This window comes from Condylura cristata, unplaced genomic scaffold (assembly GCF_000260355.1).
Source record: "Condylura cristata isolate star-nosed mole 26May11 unplaced genomic scaffold, ConCri1.0 scaffold00024, whole genome shotgun sequence".
NCBI classification, from domain to species: Eukaryota; Metazoa; Chordata; class Mammalia; order Eulipotyphla; family Talpidae; genus Condylura; species Condylura cristata.
The window spans coordinates 14,064,595-14,089,287 of record NW_004567125.1 but is presented as its reverse complement, the minus strand read 5'-3'; the positions used below and the strand labels follow the sequence as shown (position 1 = coordinate 14,089,287).

The following is a 24,693-nucleotide window of genomic DNA, read 5'->3' as shown; positions in this document are numbered from 1 at the left end:
GGGAATGGGATCAAAAACGGGGAGGGAAATGCACGGGACTATGGTGGTGGCACAGGGGTGATTTGGTGATGGGAAGCCCGTGGGGATTACAATTGAGATGAAAAAAAAAATGTGAAAAATGATGTAAAAATAAACTTTTTAATAAAAAAAAAAAAGAGTTGCCTGAATTTTTCATTTTTTCCCCCCATTCACTTCTTTATCCACAGCAATTTCCCTGCTACTTCTTACCTTTTAAAAAATCCCCAGTAACTACTAACAATCAAAGTCAAAGGTTATGTTTTCATTTTCCTGTCTTGGCAAGACTTGACTACACTGAATACTAACTCCATAAACTCTCTGCCTGGTTCATTTCTGCAATCCATGGTTGCTCTTTCTTGTCTCACTGGAAATTTCTACAATGATGGAAATCTTATACAGATGTGTGATATAATATGAAGTCACTAACCATGGGTGGCTAGAATGACTGAAATTTCAAACTTAACTTTAATGTATCACTTCACTGTCACATCTACTCCCTCTCAGGCAGTCCCTACACCAATTAAGGAACACATACATCTGGGGCCCACGCCAAACACAGAAGCACATGGAGCATATGCCCTTTCCTTTCTTGCCTCAATGTCCACTCTTCCTCCCCAAACGCTCATTAAACTTGACCACTAGTGTCCATGGCTACCTCTCTCCTCCAGGATGCTATATAATATGTCAGACTCTAGTTTTTTTTTATTTGTTTGCTTCAAGTCAATGTAAAGATAGCATGGCTGAAAAAAAATCTTTTCTATTTTTAGGGGGAAAAAAATACCATAATATTGTACTATGACTTGGAACTAAACTGCCCTCTAAAGGCGAAGGGAGAAAATTACAATCTCATAATCTGAATACTAACTAGTCTTTCAAATACAAATCCTTTTATTAGTACCTGAATTTCTATAGTAATGAATAAAATAAAATGGATACTAACTTTATAATTATAAAATTGTTATCAGTTGTCTCTTGGCAAGGATCATTATGCTTATTCACTCAAGTAACGAAGTATAATCATAATTCAAATACCACCCCCCCCACCCCATTAAACAATCACTAAATCCACCAAGAGTAAAGACTAAGGTAATCTCTCCATATCTGGTGGTCAGAACCAAAGAGGGTCTGTTACATAACTGGGAAAAAAAGCAATCTTTCCTATAGGTGTTTGCTTTTTGCTTCTAGATGACAAAGGACAGAGTAATATGCCCCTCTCTGTGTTCCTGAGAGTTTCTAGAAAAACTCCAGCCAGTTTCATCGACACACAAAACTAACCACTATTCAAAACAACACTGTGAAGTAACTCCAAGAAAAATCAATATTGGCATTTACACCCTCAGGTTTTACAAGAGCACGTTAGCCAATGCAGAGTACAGTCCACACAGTAAAATACATAATAACCTTTAAAATAATAATAACACAAGTAAAAAAGAATTAGAAATGCCCCTTGGATAGGTATAGCGGGTTAAAGCACGTCACTAAGAAGCTAAAGCCACTTCAGCATGAGTTTGATCCCCACCCTGGAGGTGATCCACATGGCGCAGCAGACCTCTCCTGGCCCTCCTGCTGCTCCCCTCAGCAGTGTACTTCATTGATCTGCCTTTTCTGCTTCCCACTCTGTCTCTGGTGAACTGAAGCCTCTCACGGACCCTGCACCTCGGGCTGTACTCCAATTCTGTATGCATAAATAAATATTTTTAAAAAAAAGTCCCTTGGATAAACGTTAAATTCAAAGGAAAAATAGTCCTTCAGAATCTGGGATCTGCAATTGCTCCACTCTGCTTTGATGAGAACATGTTTTCCTCTGTTCCTCAGTGAATTTCTGAAGCAGCTCCTGAAAATACTATTATTTTATCTGGAAATGTTTTCCAAAACTAGTTTTGGACACCAAGACTCTTCAATTACTATGAATACAGTAGGTCTATTCACTGATGCTGCTCTTTTCAGATCTTTTCATCTTGCAAAAACAGGTGTCTGGTCATGTTCTCTTATGTACAGAATTTCCTAAAACCAGCTTAGGTAATTCTGAGAAGTACATGATAAAAGCTGTAGAAATCACTAACATTATTAGGAAGGAATTAGAAGGAATCTGAAGGAACTACAAGACTCTTATGATAGATATCATTCTCCTCATTTAAGGTTTTACCGTTTGTTCATGTTGAACATATACTGCCTACCATCTTCAAATTTAAATCCTACTCAGCAATCAAAGTTCAGTTTAAACCTATCTTAATGCTTCCTGTGATCCATAGCTACAATTTCTCCTCATGTTGCGTTCTCAGAGATTTATATATACTTTTATTAATCCTCCTATTACATTTTCACATGTTTTCTCTATAAATTTCTTGAGAATAAAATCAATATTTTGTTCAACTTTAGGGATCCTACTGAAATAGAGGAGCAGTATCTTGAACATTGGAGGCTAAACATAAGGAATAACATATCTCGAGGGAAAATAAAATGGTTGTTTCCATTTTAGAGATGTGGGTCATCTTTGTCAACTGACTAAACGTCTCTGTGTCTCAATTCCCTAACTAATGAGAAAACCAGTAACTTACAGAATTATATAAGGATTAAATAAAATCATCTAGGCAAAGTATCTAGCACAATTAATAATAATGACTGTCAGTTATATTACTGTAAGTCATTATACTATTTTATAAAATTATTACTTTGTAATAAGCCAGTTTATAACAAATGTCAAATGGAAATTTAAAATAGAACAATGGTTTCCTGAATAAGTTTCTGTTTTTTTAGTAATTAATTCTTATTACCTTTACGGATAGAACTCAAAAGAAAACAGGTAATAAAATTGTACCACAACAATATCGACTGTATAACTACTGTTCCCAGTCCATGAATAAGCCAGCACAAGTAGATGACCATTAGTCAGTAGTACTAAAGCAAAAAGTCTGGTCTTTATCTTTTTGTTTAAGAGTGAGCAAGGCTTTAATGTTTATCCAATGTGTTTTACATTTTTAAAAAGCATGTTTTTCTACTGACATTTATAAAATGATATATCATTTCTTTATTTTTCCAAATATCATCTATATTACTGTGGACCTGGTCTAATTTAGGATAAGTACTACTGGAAGGCAGAACATCAGTCATTCAAAGATACCCCCACTTCTTAATCCCCAGAAGCTATGAACAGGTACCTGACATAGCAAAAAAGATTTTGCAGATCTGATGAAGCTCAGGGTCTTGAAATGGGGATATTTTTCTCAATTATCTGAGTGAACCCACTATAATTACAATAGCCCTTCTAATGGAAAGAGAGAGACAAGAGAGCCAGAGATGTGATGATAAAAGGGAGGAAGAGGATAGGAAGAAATTGGGAGGTCAGCTGATAAATCTGGCTTTGAAGGTGGAGGAAGAAGCTATAAAAACAAAAAATGTAGGGAGCTTATAGAAGCTGGAAAAGAAACAGCTTTTCCACAGAGTCTCCAAAAGGAACATAGTCCTTCCAACACCCTGATTTTAGGACTTCTGAAGCCCAAGACAGTAATTTAATAAATTTGTCTTGTTTTACTCAACAATTTCCCCACTAGTTATATATCCCAAAAAGCTGAAAACAGGGCTTTAAGATACAAGCACACCAATGTTCACTGCAGCATTGTTCACAATAGCTAAAAAGTATGACTACCCAAGTGTTCATCAACAGATGTGGTTTATACATGCAATGGAATTTACCCAGTTATACATGCTACAACATAGATGCATCTTGAAAATATGCTAAATAGAATAAGACAGACACAAAAGGAGAAACACTGTACATGGTTTTACTTATATAAAATATCTAGAATAGCAGATTCACAGAGACAGAGAGGAGATAGTTGCCATGGGCTGAGAGGAGGAAGAAAGGGAGAGTTATTGCTTCCCCTAGGAGAGGAATTCTTGACCAAAAGAATTGTTACAAGATATAGCAGAACTACTTCTTATCCAGATGGACGATTTTTTAAAGGAATATTACTTTGGTAAAAAATCCAGTCTTCTGTTTTCTTCAATGGAGCTACTCTATAGAAAGGTCCTATAGCTGCACTGGCTAGATAACTACACATTTGTTTCCTTCTGGTTGAGCCTTACATTCACTCAGTAAGCTTATTAATATATTTATTAATTAATTCATTCAAATCAATTCCTTAAAGGTAACTATGTCAAAACTCATACTCAACCCTCAAGTCCATTTCATTCTATTCGATAGTGTGAGATAATGTGAGGTAATGAAAGGTTCAGCGTTTGCAAAATACTAAACAGTTGTGAATTTAGTTCTCTTATCTTTAAAATAAGCATAATATTATTATTACCTTCTAGTATTTCAATAATTATTAAATAAAATTTGTGTAATAAAGTGGCTAGTCAGATATACATAGCAAATGGGAGTGGCTGCTCCATTATTATATCTATTATCCTGCTTCTCTCTCTGATGACCATCTCAACTACTTCATCTGAGAAAAGAGAAAAATGAAACAATACAATTTGAATTACTCCTCATTGTTTTTGCCCCTTCCCCTCCATTTTCTATTGTTTAATCTTATCTTCTTCCCCTCTATGTTAGAAAATGGGAGTACTTTTCAGAGTTAACCCTCTATTCTGAATCCTTCTCCCTTATCTTGATTCTATCAACTGCTTTTCTTTCATCGGTCTCTTCTTATCTGGGAGTTCCTTCAACCTAGCTTATAAACATACTCCAATTTTCTCAAAACAAATCAAACAAACACATACTACTATGGTACTTTCTTATACCTCCTTTTGAATCATCATAATCTAACATGACTATTTACTGATTAACTTTCTCATCACTTAATGAATTGCTGAAAGACTGTGGCTATCTCATCTATTTGCAACAGTATCTCCTAAAAACCTAAGTACAGTATTTTTTTATAGGACAGGTACTTACTGAATAAAGTAAGATTCCTAAACTATAGATTTTCTGGGAACCTGTCAAAGACCTATTTGACAAAAATACATTGTTATATTTAGTTGGTTAACTTAAATAGATCACTGAGAAGGAGAAAGGTAAGAAGTAACATATCAACACAATCTCAATTTTACAAAGTTATGCTCTAACAATGTTACAAATCAAAATACTAAGGGTTCTTTCCATTGAAAATTGTACTTATGCATAAACCAGTGAAAACTAAGACCCCCTAATTCTTTATAACCAAACAATCCTCAGATTTGTTAGCCATATTTTTAAGTAAAAACCAATTTGTAAGCAAGTATCTGAATAAACTGTAGTTTTACATATAGTACATCAAACATAGTAATTTAACAGCAAACTGGACTTAAATATACCATTCTATTCCTAAAGTAACAAACTGACATCAGTGGGAGATGCTAAGAACTTAGAGATAAACCCTTAATATTTGAAAGAGTGACATTCTAGATTTCATTATTCTCAAGTGAACATAAAGATCCATAATATGGATGTAATTTGCAATTTTACAAAGTCAATAAATGCTGTAATGACATATAGGAAGTGAGTGGTGACTCCAGAGTCAGGGTGGCTTGTCATCTCATATTTAATCTGACTGTTGTGTATTACTGCCTTAGCAGTAACTCTTGAATATAAGCAGCAAAATTTTCCTCTCTTTGTAGGAAAAAAAGAAAATTGACAGCTAGTGGTGGTGATGAAGAATTTTAAAATGTTTCAGTTGTTAACCACAAAAAAAAAATCAAGAGTTTTAGAGAAACTGAAAAATAAAATATCTAAGCTGATGCCACTCAGCTCTATGTCAGTAATGAGCTTGCCACATATCCTGTATTAGAATAGAGCAAGAAAATCATGAAAATATTTCAGCATGTGCACCAGCTAGAATTCATTTATACAGCCCTGTAAATGACTTTAGACCTGAACAAGTACAAAGCATCGGTCAATTCTGGTTTTATTTTACTACAGTTCATGTAGAAACCATATGCAGATGCAAATCCTGATCCTGCCTTTATTTCCTGCCTGGTTTTGTGCCTCAATCTCCTACTCTTTGAAAGAGTAATATCTCAATTGCAGAGCTGTCATAAGAAGGCAAATTGAAATCCAGTAAGGCATACAGCACTTAATAAGACTGCTAAGAACATGTCCTGGGGAAGGGGGATGTTATTAAATGGTGCTGGTATTCAGTAAATGGTAGCAACCTAAAGTTCTCTTACAGAAGTGGACTCCCCAGGAGTTTGGTGTAGTGGACATTTTCAGTGTTCTCCAATCATTCTGTGAGTCTGTTCTTCTTCCCTTAGAAATACATGCTGCCTCTTCTGTGAAGCTGTTCTGTAGGCTGTGGGGTCCTGCTCACGCTCCCCTAATGGCTTACTGGGACAATTTCTCTCTGTAAACAAGTCACACCTCAGCAGGTAGCCAGAGCACCAATACAGGCAGAGGGATAAGGGCTACAGAACAATGAAAGACAGGGTCCAAAAAGCCACAGAGAAATAGCAGAGAAGAGGCTGGCTGACAAATCCGGATAGATGAGAATACTGGCCTTGACCTTTTCTCAGGAGGTGCCAGAAGATCTACCTGGTCAGCCTCAAAGTAATTTGAGAAGCATGTTAAACAACGACAGGAAGCCCCATGGCTAGGTTTCACATAAAGAGGCAGGTATACTTTAGAAATTAAAAGACTACTGTCTCTGGTGAATCCTCTCACCCTCCTTATCCCCCCCATCCCCAGGTCCCACTTGCCCCAGACCCTCTGACCTATACCCCAGTTCTTGTATGCATAAATAAATAAATCTTTAAAAAAAAAAAAAACACTAACAACTAACTTTAAAATAAGAGCAATTTAGAATGAAAGATAAATAGGCAAAAGTCTACTGATTAAACTCCTCTAGAAATTAAAAGGTTTTGTGGCCAGGAGGGGTAGAAAGCAAAAAGTGACTTCACTTCTTACCATCTCTTTAAATGAAGAAGTCAAAGGGTAACACTCTGAAGCTGAAAAACTTGATTTACTTTAGAAACTATTGCTTTTTGTGTATCCCTGACCACAATTCCAACTTATCTGGTTGAGTATTTTAATTGATTCCTTTACCAAAAGCTGTGGAAGACCCCATTTCATCTATATATGATATACACATATAATATAGATAGATGATAAAGACATATAATCAAATGTCTACTAAGCCTCTAAAGCCTATGGGACAAAAGTGGCTTTGTTAACTGAATTAAGCCATGAACTGAATTAAGAACATAGACCATGGTGATTCTGTTTTATGGACTTACCTTTCTCTCATGGGACCTCAGCTTTCTTTCATATAGCATTAATTTTCTCCTGATAAGCAACTTAATAACCAAATATAAGGATATACTAGAAATAGGTATGTTTTTAACTACAGATAATACCATAACTTTAACATGATCTAGAGTAGATGTAGGATGGATAAGATTTCACTATTTTAATCATCACCTATAATGAAAGTGACCTTTAACTGAATGGTTAGTGCATAGCTTAAACTGTGTTCAACATTTCTCCATTAATGTGCACCACCACTTGTGAAACACCGATTTCAGAGTTGACTAAATTAAGTCACAGTTAGGAAGTGGCAAATCCATAATTCACACTCACAACTATCTGACTCAAAGGACTCTCAATATTTTTTCAGATAGCAGCAAAAATGATTACGCAAACTACAGAAGAAATCAGATAAGCTTAAACAAACACCACCCAGTACCTACAAATACCTAATTATAGTTGTGATCTCAATACTCAAATCACTCTTGCCAAGTATGAGTCATAGTTTAATGAGACATTTCTATTTTTAGCTCTATTAAGTCTAATTAAAAGGCTGGATCTGAGAAGTATCTCTTACCTGTATTGCTGTCTCCAGTCTCCATAGATGGTTTACTGGTTTCTGACGGATTGTTCATTCTTGAGTCTGCAATAAAAAAACAGGTGAAGAAGGCTTTTAAAAAAGGGGATTAAAGGTAGTTAGGGAGGCAAAGTTGTAGCAGAGGAAAGGGTTAAGAATATTGACTAGTGTTACAATCCTACAATTCAAGCAGAGACAGCATAATACTAAAACATCAGAAACTGCAAATAAAGTTCATCTGAAAGAAATTCAGGTTCACTAAATTTTGAAGTGAACTACAAATAATCTGTCTTCCTAAAGAATTTTAAGATTCTTCCAAGAAAGGTAAGAGAAATCTAGCTTAAAAAAAATTTATAGTAGTCTGACAAATAAAAGGAGTAAATGCTTCATGATATGAAGCATAAAATATGTTAAATAAAACCACAGGAGATATGGAATACCTCACAAAGTAAAACATATTAGTATCAAGCAGTTTCCCTTATAAGACATTCATTGACCATAACTAAAACAATGTTGTCATATTCATAATAGACTAAATAATAACTTCACCTAACACAATAAATAGAAAGCATGTCACAGAAAAATACCTATATTTACTTTCCCACCCCCAAAATACACTAAATATATATTAAAGGGAGAATATGCCAAATTCATACCTTAATCATAATCCAGTACAAGCTGTGCCACATAATAATTTCAAAACCGAATCACCACCACACCTACTTAAAAATTATATTACCTTGCTACCTAAATGAACTTGTCAATGTGGGTTTTTTTCTTATAGGGATATCTGTTTAATGAGGGCTTCATAGCAAAAATAAGCATTAGGTATCCTGGAAGATCTGTAAGAGACAATTTGCTTTTCTTCCACCTCTTTAAAGGGACAGAGACTAAATATACATGTTTGTTCTATTTTTACAAACTGATCTTAGCATATTTATAATCAAACAGGTTTATTATGAGGGAAATTCTGCCTTTGTCCATAATAAGGTTAAGATTCATTTAACTATAACTGTTAGTTGAAATACTTCAATTATACTGTATTTGATTTGTCAACCAAAGAGTACATTTTGCCTTTTGCCTAAAAGTTTAACTAGGATATCAAAACATTCATTAGTAGTTCCAAACAAGGTATCCAGAGTTGCATTATCCCCAAGCATAATGGATGAGGAGTCCTTCTCCCCATAAATTTCATTCCTAACACAGAAGCTGTAAGATAGTTCTTATAATGCAGTTTTGAAAACAGTACCTTGTCTCATGGGCTTATATAATTCTATCATATCTTTGATTCAAGTGCTGAAAAGGATCAAATTCTGAGTCATAAATGGTGGTGGCTCCACAACTTCCTCCTCACATCTACAGTCCAGAAAAATTTAAGAATCATCTGAAAGCACACTTAGGTTTGAAAGGAACAGGTGTACAACTTAGTGAAAATGAGCTTTCTGAGTGACTTAGCCAAAATATTAAGGGAATCAGAATCACAACGGATGCCAAGTAATAAAGTAGTAAAAATGATGAGCCAGTTAACTAACATTCATAAAAAGGACAATTTTCCACTTGCCATAAAGACTAAGTATAATTCTTAACAAGAATCTCCCCTTGTACCATTCATAGCTTCCACATCTATAAATTAAAGGTTATATCAAAAGTATTCCACGTGAATCTGAAGAATTTTCTACTGGATTTTCAAGAGCTTCAAAAATACTTAACAAAATTACTCACACACACACAAAAAAAAACCCAGTAAAATTTGTATTAACTGTGCAACTATGAGAAGACTATTTAAATGTCATTCACTGCTAACTGAAAATAACAGAGATGTAGTCTCTAACGGCAAAATATTTCAAAAAGGTACTTTAAAAGATGCTTTCTTCAGTTCCCAATTTAGTAGGTAAAAATAGTAAATTTTTTCCCGATAGTTGAAGTTATTTTCTCTCTCAACTGACTGTACAAAAGTCTAATACACAGTCTACAAGTTGCTCTGGGGTGGGATTCTTGACATCCATTCATTGTTGTTTACCCTTTTAACAGTGGCTTTTACTATGCAGTACAGATATTACTACTATCTTGGATTTAGGCCATGGCTTTTGCCAAATAATTCAAACATTTTCAGAATTATCATTTTGTCTTATTCCTGACAACTGTGAAGGTGATAGGGACAGCCTTATTTTTCATGTGGGAAAAATAAGGTACTAAGAAAAATATCATTTTCAAGGGTCTTAAAGGAGTGATAACAAAATCCTAACAGTTCACATCATCTAATTCTCCAAGTGACAAAATAAGCTAAAGGAGTTTTGATAATTTTGCATACACACAAAACACCATGAAATATGGCCAATGAGTCACTGGATAGCCAAAACTCAAAGTGCCTTCATCTATTCTAAAGTCTTATTTAAAGTTACCAGAGACAATTTATATATTCAAAGCTTTATCATGGGGGAGGGGGTTGTTTTCTGAAGAACAGAAGTTAGTTTTTATAGGTTACAATAAATAGTTTCTAAAATCTGAAAATTTAGTTTTATTGCAATAATTTTCCTACATTAGTATTTATGGGAACAATTCTGACTCTACCTTCTTTTCCATTGATCCTTTTTGGTTTTTATGTAAGTCAGCTGCATTAAATATACAAAATATTTTAATACTATGTGTATGTTATTTATACCGTCTTTAAAATTTAGAGTGCTTTTTGAACTCCATGAAATGCTCTCAAATAGTTATTTCCAAAAAAGCAAAAATGTCCTCCATTCAAGTTGAATTCTAAATCTACACTATTAACTGAAAATATCCTCTGAATCAGAACTAGTGGCAGAGAGGGATCTACTGCAAATTCCAGGATGCTTGTGCTTTGCAAATACTTTCCTTCTTCCATGCTCAATCCACTGTTCCCCCTCCCAGGAGCTGGTTGCATATGCGATTAAGCATTTATGCATAGTCAACCCCACACACGCTATTTCCATATTAAAGCTTATAAGAAAGAACTGTGCTGGTACCCACCTAGAACATAGTCACTGCAGTCCAACATTGCTGTGAAATCTTGTAGAAGTTCAAACAGTCCAAAGCAAGGAAGAAACAGGTATCGGTTTGGGATGAGGGTAAAGAAGGTGCTACTATTTCTAACAAATCTACACTAAATTCTTAACAGAACAAGAGTGGGAGGTGGAAGGTGGATCAGGGGGAGAAGCAAAATACAACTTCAGTTACACCATAGCAATCTTCAACTGAATAAAGAAACTTCAGTTGCTCAGAGGAGTTTTAGTCTCTCCTACCAGCTAGGACTGACACTGTCAAGGCAACTGAAGCATGAAAAGTTCCCCTTTTTGTAATAAAATAGAAACAAAGATTGCAGCTGGCAGTTTCCATAATGAAGCTTAATCAGTATGCGCGTGATTAGGGCCTTATGCAAATCTCTCCTCGTTAGCACAGCAGCCAGCACTTTGAAGTCCAGGAACAATTCATTTACAGAATACACTGAAAGCACTCCCTGCATAATTTAAATCACTGCATAAATATTTATCAGCCTATTTGCATATTAATTGGCAGTGCATGAAGGGAAAAATTATCTCCTGAGTGCCAGCATAATAATTAGGAGGATAAAATGAGATTTCTTCCAATGGCCTGGCTTCTCGGACCTAACTTGAGATAGTACTGGGGGAGTGGGGAGGGACAGGAGACAGAGTTTTGTTAATATGCCACTGAAATGACACGTACAAATTAGAAACAACTCTACAGACTTAAGCACCTTTAATCTTATTCCTGCTGGCAACAATGACTTCAGTAATAAGAGGATTTGCAATAAAGCTTTCCACACAATCCAAATAATCCCAAGGAAACAATTAGCAAGGTAGAAGCAGAACACAGGACTGTCAAGATGGTGCTAGCCTTCTTGATAGGGAATTTTCAAATATTAACTTACACTGTTAAGGAAAAGGTCTACTCAAAACCAGGCAACAATATAAACCCAGAAGCAGTGTAGGATCTATAAAATGATGTTCAGGAGCACAAAATCAAATCTTTTTATACTACAGACTTAACAGATGAGGTTAGCTGAATGCAGTATAAACTCCTCAAAATCAATCTAAAATAAGACAGCGTGGTACTTACATCAATTGTCAAAAAATGGACCATATAATTACTTAGTATTTTAAAGGAGTTTCATTTCATGAATATCCTCTGTATTATGTACCTATATAGAGATACAGGTGTATGTGTGTGTGTGCCCTTACTTAACAATGCTTATTGTTTTAAAGGTAATTTACAAGGTAAAGCATTAACCCAAAACTATTTAGGCAAAATAATACTGGAACATTCCATTCAAATCATCACATAATGCTCAAGAGATATATTTTTTTTAAAAATCCACGAAGTATAAGTATTCTGTTGTTAAAAATAAGTAAACAGAAGCACAGATAGCTAAAAACACCTTACCCAATGTCACACTAATAATTTAGAGTCAGGATTCAAAACCGATTTTGCTGATATATCAAAACCTGAGTTCTTGGTTACTGCTACACATTATGGACAGGTTATATGACAGAGGAACTAGCAGGCATGAAAAACAGCAGAAGCAAAGATGGCTTGCTTTCAGTATAGTGAGGAAACAGTAATTGGTGACAAAGGTTTTGTGTTTAAACATCAAGTATGTACAGATAAACAGTGAGTGTTCTAGATTTGAGGGCAGTACTCAAGGGTACTACGCCATTAGTAACTTCCTTTATTTAAAACTGGCGTTCAAGCACGGCAAAACTCTGATTTAAATACAGGTCTATACATAAAGGTATATCATTTCCCCAACATTAGGGTTGAAACTAAAATCAAACACATTTGAAAAATTAGAAAGTCATGGTTTTAAGAAGGGACTTAAAAATAAAATTATTTTGTAAGTCAATACCAGAATAGCACCAAAAACTTTTCTCAGCTTTTAGATCAGCACTCTATTTCTTTTGCTAGCGTCTTTATTTTACAAAATTATAAAATACATGTGAGGAGAAACTTAACACTACCTGTGAAACTTGTTTAGATTGCTTCCCTGTTTGAATCTTAATTTTCTTATCTGTGAAAGGATGATGCTGTCACGAGGCTGGTGTCAGGATCAATGTGCTCATGTCTCTCAGACTAAGTAATAGACTAGAGTATGGGTATCTGTGTCACTTTTCAAGAGCATCAATTTTATTCAATAATAATTCATAATACTGTGTTAAAACAAGCAAGAATATATTATAGAACATAACAAAAATTCAAATGCATCTTTAAGGCAGAATGTTTTCGACTATCAAGTTCTACTTGGGTAAAGAGGAGAAGCATGATGAAGACGACTAGAAGACAGATGTTAATGAATGTTTCCATCCTCTGCTGTTTTTGTTGAATTTTATATATCCAACCTGTACTTTAGAGTATCTCTGCAATTCACCATCTATCTTTTGCACCAACAACTCTAAACTTCCCTTCTTATGCCAAGTTGGCCATTCCTACATAAACTAAGGAAGATGTGGAACTATAGCCCCATAGACACAGCTATGGAATGTTTGCTGGTAGGTAACTAGCAGGGACATGACCTCAGTAATTAATAGTCACCCACACTGGCGCTGGGCCTCTGACAGCAGGAGACCTATAAAGTACCAACTCAGATAAGTACTCTCCCCAGTCTTCCCCTCTGGGACACATTTCCCATCTCCATTCCAAGCAGAGGAAGAGAAAAGGGACAAAAGGAGCGGCAATGAGTTGCAACTCTCTAGGTGATAGACAGCTGACATTCTAACACTGGGAAGACAACAAAACTCCCTTTCTGGCACTCTTGATACTTACTCTGTGTGTCATAAAGTTTAAAAACTGAAGGGTAGTTCAGTTCTCTATACGTGGATTAGGAGGTAGATGGCAACCATCTTTTCTCTCAACTACCCCAATCATAACATAGTGAGGTGTAAGAGAAGGGAACAAACAGCTTTTCCTCTGAAGTCTCATATGTTCACTCCACTTAATCCTTTTCCTGAAATAGCAAATCAACACTTAACCTAAAAAGACTATCCTTTTCCAAAAAAAAATCATTCTGGAAGGTTTGTGGGATTTTTCAATCATCCATACAGAGAGAATTAATCCAATTCAGTTCTTTTCTTTTAACACCTAGTGTAGGAGTTGATTAATAAAATTGTTTTCTAGAGGAAACAATAAGTATGCTTTAAAAATGTTTATATGACCAGGACTGTGGAGAAAGAGATGGCGGGAAAGGGTTCATAAAAGGTTGTAAAAATAGCAAATTAACATGTAGAAGTATAAAAAGGAGCTGAAAGGACAAAGTTAAAATTCACTTATTTCAAAATGATGCCTAACACTGAGCCTTTCTCTTAAAGAGGCAACAAATTACTCTGGGAACCAGAGTTCATGGACAACACTACTTCAGTAGGATGATTTTCACTCATGACCTTATGGACTCAACCTCATAGGCCAGAAATAAAATAGAAGACAGTGATAACTGAATTAGAAACTAGCTTGTTTAAAATACACCTCTTATGAGGGACTGAAATGAGGTCAGCTTGTACTCAACCTACCTAAACCACTGAATTCCAAAGTGGTTACATCCCGTATGAAGAGTCATTTAAATGTACACACTAACCTGTACTGGCTGGACAATGAGCACACCTGGCCCAATGAGAGAGAGTTTCTGAGTCCACAATATTCCCTACCTTTTCTCTCTAGCCCGCCCCATTCCAGAGAGGGGTTCATTTCATACCTCCACAGGTTTCACCTCCAGGTAACCTCAAGCATACGCAATATCCCTTTTTCATCTTTATCCCTTTTCAAAAAATCTGTTATTACTTTGGCTTCCTATTAGTTTACTTATAGAAAATATTCAATGCTGCTGCCTCTAGCTACTGCTCAATAACAAAAATGCTTACTTTACAAAATTAAAAACAAAACAAAAAATTTTTAAAATGAAGTGTCTCTCATTTACTAAAAATCTAAAAATGGCAAATGACAAGAATTTGCTGCACCAATTTGGTTATTAAGCACTGCCAAATAACTAAAGATCTGAAGTATGATTTTTTTGTCCCTGATATTTTATAGTTTTCTTGCTCATGTCTAATTCAAGAGTATCTTTTTTTCAGTAATTGCCCTTTATTTAATCTTTTCAAAACATGCAACAGGAACATCATCACTCTTTTCCTTGGTTTATAAACAATTGTTTAAAAAGTGTAATTAAAAATAAGATGTACAGTAAATACGAACAGGTTTGGAAGCAATCAGTAAATGAGTCTTGATACCCATACACACTGGTAGGAGGAAATACATACACTACTAAGTAAGCACGCAGCATACTTGCAGGGCATGTTTTTGTTTTATTTGTGTGTGTGTGTGAGTGTGTGTGTGTGTGTGTTTTAAGACCTATTTATTTTTGTGTAGAAGAACTGGGGTGTAGGACAGAGGTGCAAAAGGTGAGAGGATTCACCATCAAGAGTAAGGAACAGAGCAAATGGATTTTACTGAAATATGCTGCTAAGGGGAGCAGAGGGCGAAAAGGGAGAGGTATGATGTGCCATATGTGGGTCAGGTCCTTGGCCAGTAGTGGAACTCAGGACATAGTGGTGATGAATGCAGATTAATTCCTAGGACACCAGGTGGCCCTGCAGGGCATGTATTAATCTACTCAGTTATTTGAGGATTGATTCATTAGAAAGGGACCACAGCTGTTTTAGGTGGTCCATGCTTCTGGTCTTTTAAACTGTGCTATCCTGTATTTCTATAGTCATATACTAAGTTCCTCTACTACTCACTCTAACACTTTATAATCTTTTTTAAAGTAAACATATCATTACAAAATTTAATCCTAAATTTCTTGTAAAAACTCAACTCTTCAGTTTCGCCAGTACACTAGACATCTAGCATCTAGCTTTTATTTCTGATATTGGTAATATGTGTCTTTTTTCTTATTTTCAGGCTTCAAGAATTCGTGATAACAGTAAGAATAGCAAGTTCTACATGAGATTCAAAAATTTTACACATATTCCACTATTCAACTAATTAAAATGCTCTTCATACTAACTGGATGTTATCTAGTGTCCAAATAATTAATGGTAATAAAAGTCTGGTGGCAGTCAAATATCTCAATCTGTCCAAAATACCCTCCCCTCTTTATGAAAAGGAGGGGGAAATCTACCTATTCTATAAAGACAAGTTTAAAATTTATAACTCCGATCTTTTTACACTGTCAAATATTTGTTCTTCTGAAAACCTACCACAGTAATATTTCTTTTGATTTTAACTTTCTATTTTTATAATTTGGAAAATGAGTAAAAAGTAATGAAATTATAACCTACTCAAATTATGCATGAATCCATGCAGGGATAAACAGGGTGAAGAGAAAGTTTTTCTTACAGTAGAATGCCAAATAACAAATATAGAGAATAATATATTTAGAAAATCAACATTTGGAAATCATCATAGTAACACAGTCATGAAGCAACAGATGCTAAATGTTTGCTTTATAGTTTGCACACAAAATGCCATTAATTACAAAAAGGAGAAGTGTAGTTTTACATTGGTGAGGTCTACTAAACATTATGTAATCAAGTGATCAAAATTAACACTGCTACTCAAGAAACCAAACTGTGAACTACCTGAAAAGATGAAATGAATTCTGTGATATTGCTATCAAAGATGCAAAAACTGATTGTAACCTTAGGACCCATCAGATAAACCCTAATTCAAAGGCATTTCATAAAAGCTATCCTCTCAAATTGTCATTTTGCTGATATACCAAGGAGAGGCTAAGGAACTACTCCAGATTGAAAAATAGAAAAGAGATATGACAACTAAACTTAAGGCTCAATTCTAAACTGTATTCTTTTGCTATGAAGGAAGGGCATTTTGGGGGCAGTTAGCAAAATCTGAATGCAGCCTATGAATGTATCACTGTTAAGTTTGTGAGATTTATGATTATACTGTAACTGATTTGTAGAAATTATACTCTAAAGTTTTGGGGACAAATGGAGCATCAAGTTGGTAACTTTCAAAAAGTTCAAGGAAAAAGTAGTTTTAAGACTGTGAATTTTCTGTGGATCTTAAATTACTTTAAAACATAAAGAGAGCAAAGAAAGGGGAAAAAAACCTGATTGATACACACAGCACTGATAATACTGAATTGATTACTTAAAAATCTCTGAGAGTAAATTGTAAAATTATTTATGGCCAAGTTCTTTTAAAACTGCAATTTCAGTTTCACTGTTAAGGTAATAAATTTAACTATCCTATTTAAGAGAGCCTGTTTTCTCAAAAGATGTTATAGGCTATCCCCCAGGATCTGTGAATATGACCTTAGTTGGAAAGAGGGTCTTTTGCATATGACAGTTATCATGAAGTCATTAGGGATGGACTACAATTCTAAACTATTTCTATTCTATATACAGGGGAAATTCAGACACAGAGACAGAAACATATGAAGGGAAGATGAAAGAGAGGCATGACATAAACTCCACCTCAGAGCCTTCAGGAAGAATCATTCTTGCTAACACCTCGATCTAAAATTTCTAGCCACTAGAACAATGAGACAGTAATTTTTTTTTTTTTAAGTCACCCTGTGATGTTTATGGCAACCCCAGCAAAGTTAACATCCAAACCACAATTTTCTCATTTGAAAAATGGGGATAATTATGCTATCTCCTAAGACTGTTATTAAATTAAACTGAAAATATGCTGTTTTGGGCCTCACTGGTAGTAGAAGGGTTAAAGTCTCAGTGCTATTAAGCTATAGCTAGCCAACCACTGAGACCTGAGTTCAATCCCCACCCAGGGACCCATATGGCATAGCAGAACTCTCACCTGCTGTTCCTGTGAGCAGTGTATTTCAGTCCATCTGCCTGTACTGCTCTCCACTGTCTCTGGTGAATCCTCTCACCACCACCACCCTCCCCCCGCACCTCTGGCCTACACCCCAGTTCTTGTATACATTAATAAACGTAAAACTTTATTAAAAAGAAAGTATGTTGTTTTGAAAATCATCAGGAATCATAAAAATAATATTGGTATTATAATCTTGATATTTAATAAACACTATTAAGACTTTTCTACTGTTATAACAAAAACTATTATGTAAGGGGTATACTTCAATATTTTTTTTTTCATTTTCTTTCATTTTTTTTTTTAAAGATTTATTTGTGCATACAGAACTGGGGTACAGGCCAGAGGCTCAGGGGCGGCAAGAGGCTTCACCAGAGACAGAGTGGGGAGCAGAACAGGCATATCGACGAAGTACACTGCTGAGGGGAGCAGCGGGCGGGTCAGGAGAGGTCTGCCACGCCATGTGGTCACCTCTGGGGCAGGTGGGAATCAAACTCATGCGGAAGTGGCTTTAGCTTCTCAGTGCTGTGCTTTAACCCGTTGCGCCACCAGGGAGGGCCAATATTTACATTTTTTTAACTAGCTGTTAATTCAGATCCAAATTTCATCTTTATTATACACAACAAGAATAGAACCAATAATAACAGAACCATCTGAGTATGGCTTGTACTTGTTTTTCTTTTTTCTCATGTTTTAATCCTTAAATAACATTTAAGTATATATTTTATTTTGAAAACTTTGAAAAACCACTTTACTGAGGTATGACCAACATATAAAAAACTGTACTTATTTAATGTATGCAACCTGCTAAGTCTGGTATAAAGAATAACCCATGAGATTAAGGTCATAAACATTTATCCAGCCATTTGGTTTCATACCCCACATTTCTGGTTTTTAATTAAAAGAAAAACAGAAGAGGTGGTGGGGCGGGGGAGAGACGAGCAAAAGCACTTACCTTACTGTAAGATCTACTCTCTTGACTAATTTTTAAGGCTATTAATACAGTAATATTAACAATGGTCTGCTGGAAACTTAAAATTTGGGTCTTCCCTGTGGCCTAGAAGTCTCATCACTACCACCACCAAAGCCTGTGTTTGATTCTCACAGAGCTAACCCATGTTATGTCGAAGCAGATATCTATTGTCTGGGACTACTGCTCCCCTCAGCCATGTATTTCAGTATATCTGGCTGTTCTGCTCCCCACTCTGTGTCTGGTGAATCCTCTCACCCCTGCACCTCAGGCCTACACCCAAGTTCTTTCACACAAAGGAAAAACAAACAAACAAACAAAAACTTAAAACTTGACATCTCTCCCCCAAACCAAATGAATGCCCATTGGCCACATAAGCACTCTACAGAGATTCCAAGCAGGTATGATTCAGAGCACTGGAAACTATTAATAGCATTTGGTGCTCCCAAATCTTATGATGATAGAATATAGAGTGTTAACAAGTTGATCATACAGACAAAAAGCACAACACAGTTTTGTCCTTTTTTTCCCTCTGTGTTCTACATGCTGGACTCCTACACTACTATGTCCAATATCTAAATACTATGTCAATATCCAAAACAAAAGCATAAATGTGGATATGTCTAGTTTATGTCTAATAGAGTGGGTCTTCAAAAAAGGAAGCTACTGTAGCCCTCTCCACCTCCTTCCCTTCTAATCAAGAGAATGATGAGTAGCCCCAGCCAGGTAAGAATAGTTAAGCAACACCATAATCTTACCATAGTGTTAGAGAGTATCAAATTCTTACATCTTAGTTAGAAAACATTTAACTGAAAGTATAATAAAATTTTGTCAAAGTATCTCACCTTTTATATTGTCCTAACATATGACTATCCCAAACAGAAAAGTACCAGGACATCTAATGAACATTATGTCTTACTATAGATTTAAATACACTTAAAATTTAATTTTGTGCTATGAGATATTCACGGTATCAGGAATAAAACAATTCTTTACATGTGATACTAGATACTATAAAATTTAATTTTAATATTTCACTCTGTGCATTCCCTTCCCCCACCCCCTTCTGACAGGTCAAGTGGGTGGTGGTAAATTAAGGACAGATTAAAGGTAAATTTCAGGAATAAGTCAGGTTTTAAGGCAAAGATTATGCCAACTCAAGTATTCTCAGTATTTTACTAAAAAGTAATTTTTTATACCTTCATTATTATAAAATTTATACTTTCATTATAGCTAAGCTTTTATTTATCTTCATACTAGTCAGACATTTCAAAGACTTCTGATACTCTGCTGAAACATGATGTTTTTCATTAAAGGTATCAACTAATTTTGAAAGATTTGTTTCTAAAATATTTTTGTAAAACAATTATTGCTTGATTATCCAGTAGGTAAAGTAAATACAGAGATAAATGTTCAGTCAGTAAATATATGCCTGGACTTGCTCAAATTAGCTTATCTTAAATATAATATACAAATTTGTTATAAGCACTCTTTTTAAGGGTGTATAAGAACTCTGTAACTTTAATATAAATTTTAAAAATACTAGTATGGTCATAGTTAAAATCATTTCAGAGGAAAATGTGTTTTCTCTAAGTTATCTTGATGTGTCTCTAATGTCTTCATTATTTTTGAGTAAGCAAAATTAAGAGAAGAAATTATTTCATAGTAAGTTCAGTTAGCATGGGGTGGGCTGGAATTATGATTAAATTTTAATTCCAAAAATAAAATACACAAAATGAAAATCCACACGGAACATAAATATGGGTTTAGACATGTTAATTTATACTTCAGATACTTAAAAGTAAAGACCCTTAAAAGGCACTATATTAAGAGTCAAAATATGTAGATTTTTATTTTAGCTCTACAATGTTTAGTTGAACTTCCTTAAGAAAATTATTTGATCTCCCTAATCTTTACTTACTCCTTTGTAAAATGGTGAAATGCAGGCTGAAATAGCCTAATTACTAGTTTTTATAAAAATTTTATTTACCAATAATTATGTTAAACTCCCATACAAGGATTATTATTAAAGTTTTATTATGACAGAATAAAGTAACACTTAACATCTATCTATCTATCTACCTATATATATATATATGCATTAATTTTTGCAAGTTTTAAAAAAAGAAATGCTAAATTATTTTGCACTGCTGGCTAGGGCACAGGCATTCCAAGCATCATTCAATTATTTCAATAATATTAAAAAAGTCAAAAATATCAAGCAAATTTCAAAGTTAAAAATGAAATATATATATTGATAAGCTATTTTTTTATAGTTAATCCACAAAATTAAAGGCAATCATCATAACACCTGGATTTATCAGAGGCTACTAAATTAATAGCTTTTATTAGCAGAAAATATTTACCAGGTATAGAAAGACTGCATTCTTTCTTTGAACTGATTCACTGAAAACTGAGAGTAGTTTGGTAATTAAAAAGGCAGGAAAGCTCTTCTTACTTTTCCAGTCTATGAATACAAAAAGAGAAAAAGGCAAGACTGAGTAAGCTGCATAAAATAACCTAACAGTTAAAAGGGGAACAATTATACACAGTGGGAAACATTGGACTACTGCAATCTATGTCTAGCTCCCTGAGGCTGGCACCTCTCTTCTGTATCTTTCTTCATCTACAAATACAAAGATATCTGCATCTGTCCCTATTGCAAAACACAGAGGTAAATTAAAAAGTTCTTGGAACACAGATTATGAGGTACTATCTTTCATGAAGCTGGTTTTAACAGTCTACTTAGTATTTTCTTTAAAAGGGCATATTTAATTAACATTAATAAAAGGTGAAAAGATATTCAACATCACTTATTGTTCAAATAAAACAGTCAAAACCATAGTTATCACCTCACACTTGTGATAATGAATATTATCAAAAAGACACAAAATAACAAGTGTTGGTGACAAAGTGGAGAGAAGGAAATTTTTGTACACTGTTGATGGAAATGTAAATTGGTTTAGTCCTCAAAAAAAAAAAAAAAAATACCATATGATCCAGCTCTTCTACTTCTGGGTACTTGTCCAAAGAAAATGAAAGCAATAATTTCAAAAGATACACAGCATCCCTGTACTCACTGCAGCATTATTTACAACAGTCAAACAGTCAAGATGTGCAAACAATTCAAGTGCCAATCAACGGATAAATGAATAAAAAAACCACACCAACAATAAAATACAACTTAGCTATTAAAAAAAAAAGATCTTGCCATCTGTGACAACATAAATGGACCCTGAGAGTACAATGCTAAGTGAAATATAAAGAAATAAAAAATGTACAAACAAAATAGAAACAAACTCAGAGAATAGATTGATGGCCCAGAAAGGGAGGAGGGAGAGAAAAGGAGCAAAGAGGGTGATCACTTCTTTGGTGATAGTGATGACAATGTAGAATATACAGATGCCAAATTATGAAGCTGTACACATGAAAGATAAAAATAAAGTACAGATCCCTGGAGAGAAATAAAGATCCCCAAAACCCAACATTACTTTTCCTCAAATTTACAAGTATCTACTTAATGGTTTCACATATGTAGACACAGATGATAAATTGACATGGATTGCTATCACTGTAAAGTAGTCTGGAGGGAAAAAGAACAAAATTAAATTCTGTCTTAAGAAAATGAGAAAAATAAATATTTGGCACACACAGGTGTGGAAATTCACTGTCATTTGTTGACCTCCATAATCCTTAACATGAGGCAGCACAATCTTGGTCATTAGCATTCAAACAGCCTCCTTACTCAGTGAGGAGGAGCTGGTACCAGATGACTCTTAAATACACTTGTACTATATAGCTCTTACTAAATTAATTAGCAATTAATTGGAGTACGCATTATAAGGAAAACCTATGTTTATATAATCATACTCAGTACTCATGTAACTAGTGCATCTAAGTTTTTCTACTGCATATTGAGTGATGTTCACTTTTCATGAAACTTGAACAAAGAGTGAAACAAAATCAAATATGTAAACAGTTCAATCTACCTTTTTTAAAAGGGTAATAGTCATAATACCTGAAAGCAACTATCAACATAAAATTCTGCCATAATTCTCAGTGAATGAAACTATGACTTTATTATATTACACAACTGAAAAGAGTTAATTTTTTTCTTATGAAACAAAAGTCTAATGTTTATGCATACCCTTTAATTTCTTTTAGGAAACTTTATAGTTCATTAAATTGTAAGGACAAAAAGCAAGACAAACAAATTAAGCATGAGACAAATATACAAAATAAACACAAACTATACAAACTTTAGTATGTCTCACAAAACTCTCTAGAGCAGTTAACTATAATGAAAAACGAAAACCCAGCCACCCTTTTTAGATCAATATGATAGTTACAAAGTGACAAGATCTTTCTGGCTGTCCATAGGCATTACCCACAGATCTTTTATTCTTTTGAAATTTCCCCAACTTAAATTTGATGCAAATAAGCCAGGTGTGATTCTTAAAAAACTGTAATCCTGCTAGTCCCTACTGAGTTTCCATAGAAACACACACAGCTGGCAATGGGCAGAGGTTGTACTGGCCTCTATCTGGTTTAAACGTTTCAATACTCATTGAGTAAAACAACAATTATAGTAGCTTAACAAAATACTCCTCCACCCCCCAAAATCCCATCATTGCTTGTACCAGTCAGTAAAATAAAATGAAGTATTTTCTCCTGGTTTGAAAGTATACTCCAGTTTAATAGCAATAACTAATGTGTCTATGAAAAGCTACGAGATACCATCACCAATGGTGGCCCTTCTTTTAGGACAGAAATAAAATGCTTTATGAGACTATTCCCTGGGGTATAATCACAGAAATAACCAGTACCCAGAAAGGAAGAAACCAAAATAAAAATCTTACCTAAGCTATATGAAATACTTTTCAATGTTTCCTTTAATTCAATATGACCATTCCTCAATTGTAGTGAAAATATCCTTACAGCAGTGTTTCTCTAAGAGCATAATTAGCACTACCAGGAAACTTACTGGAAATGTAAATCCTTGGGCCCGACCCCAGACCTACAGAGTGGGAAGCTTTGGGGGTGGGCACTCAGCAATCTGAATTTCACAAACCCTCCAGAGAATATTCTGATGCACACTGAAATTTGGGAAATACTGATTTACAGTATCAAATCTGAGAGGAGAAAAATATGAAAACTACTCACTGGTATGCTGAATTGAGTCTGTTGGCTAGTATCTGATAAAATACACATAATAGCAGTGGCCCATCATTTCTATCTTTCCGACAAGCATAAAAAGAAAATCCAAGGTAGTCTATCCATGTCACTCAGGGGAGTAGAGATTAGGGTTCCTGTACACAAGACATTCAAATGCACTACTACTTGTAATCTATGACCAATCATAACCCATTTCCAACCACTGAGGTGTTCAGACACAGAGTTAACAAACCATCTATTTATTCCTTTATAATAAGAGTAGAAACTACTCCAAAGTATAAAATAAGTATTTAGGGATGAGTATGAAGTTTGAATCATAAATTCTAATATTCCCATTTGTAAGAATTTTTTTACTGTGTTCTATTTATTAGATAAAAGTGATATATAAATGATATTAGTTTCAAGTGCATAATAATACTGATTCCATATTTGTATATAGTGCCAAATGACTGCCACAGTAAATCTCATTAAGAATTTTTTTAAAAAATAAAAGATGTAGTTCTTTTGTATATAACTCATTAGGTAATGTCTTCATATTCCACAAAATGCATTTTCATTTTTCCTTTAACTTCAGTATACCCATTTACAATTTCCTCCCGTTTTCTTAAGGCAATGGGCACTTCAAAGAAACAGAGAACTAATGATATTAAAGTAACCACAGACTTGAAATGGTAATGAAGAAAATTGTGGAGTAAATAAAAATGCTATATGTTGCTGGAATTGAAAGATTCAAGGCATAATTAAAAATAAATTACTAAGTACCTTCAGTATTACAACTCACAAACTATTCTTTAAAAAACTACATTTTAAACTATCCTTATTTGCAGATGATATGTTAATTTATATGGAAAACCCTAAAAGCTCCACAGAGGAACTAATCAAAACCATCCACCAGTTTAGCAA

The 24,693-nt window shown here is 34.5% G+C and overlaps 1 protein-coding gene across 1 annotated transcript in view; it reads right to left on the bottom strand.

The window, feature by feature from the left end:
* The window catches only part of POU2F1 (POU class 2 homeobox 1), a 139,873-nt gene that overhangs the window by 56,271 nt on the left and 58,909 nt on the right, over positions 1 to 24,693 (bottom strand). Inside the window, exons 2-3 of the mRNA XM_004688445.2 lie at positions 20,982 to 21,082; positions 7,818 to 7,883 (exon numbers count right to left, since the gene is read on the bottom strand). Coding sequence (XP_004688502.1) covers positions 7,818 to 7,875 — 58 coding nt within the window. The 5' untranslated portion in view covers positions 7,876 to 7,883; positions 20,982 to 21,082. The remainder of the gene's footprint in view (positions 1 to 7,817; positions 7,884 to 20,981; positions 21,083 to 24,693) is intronic.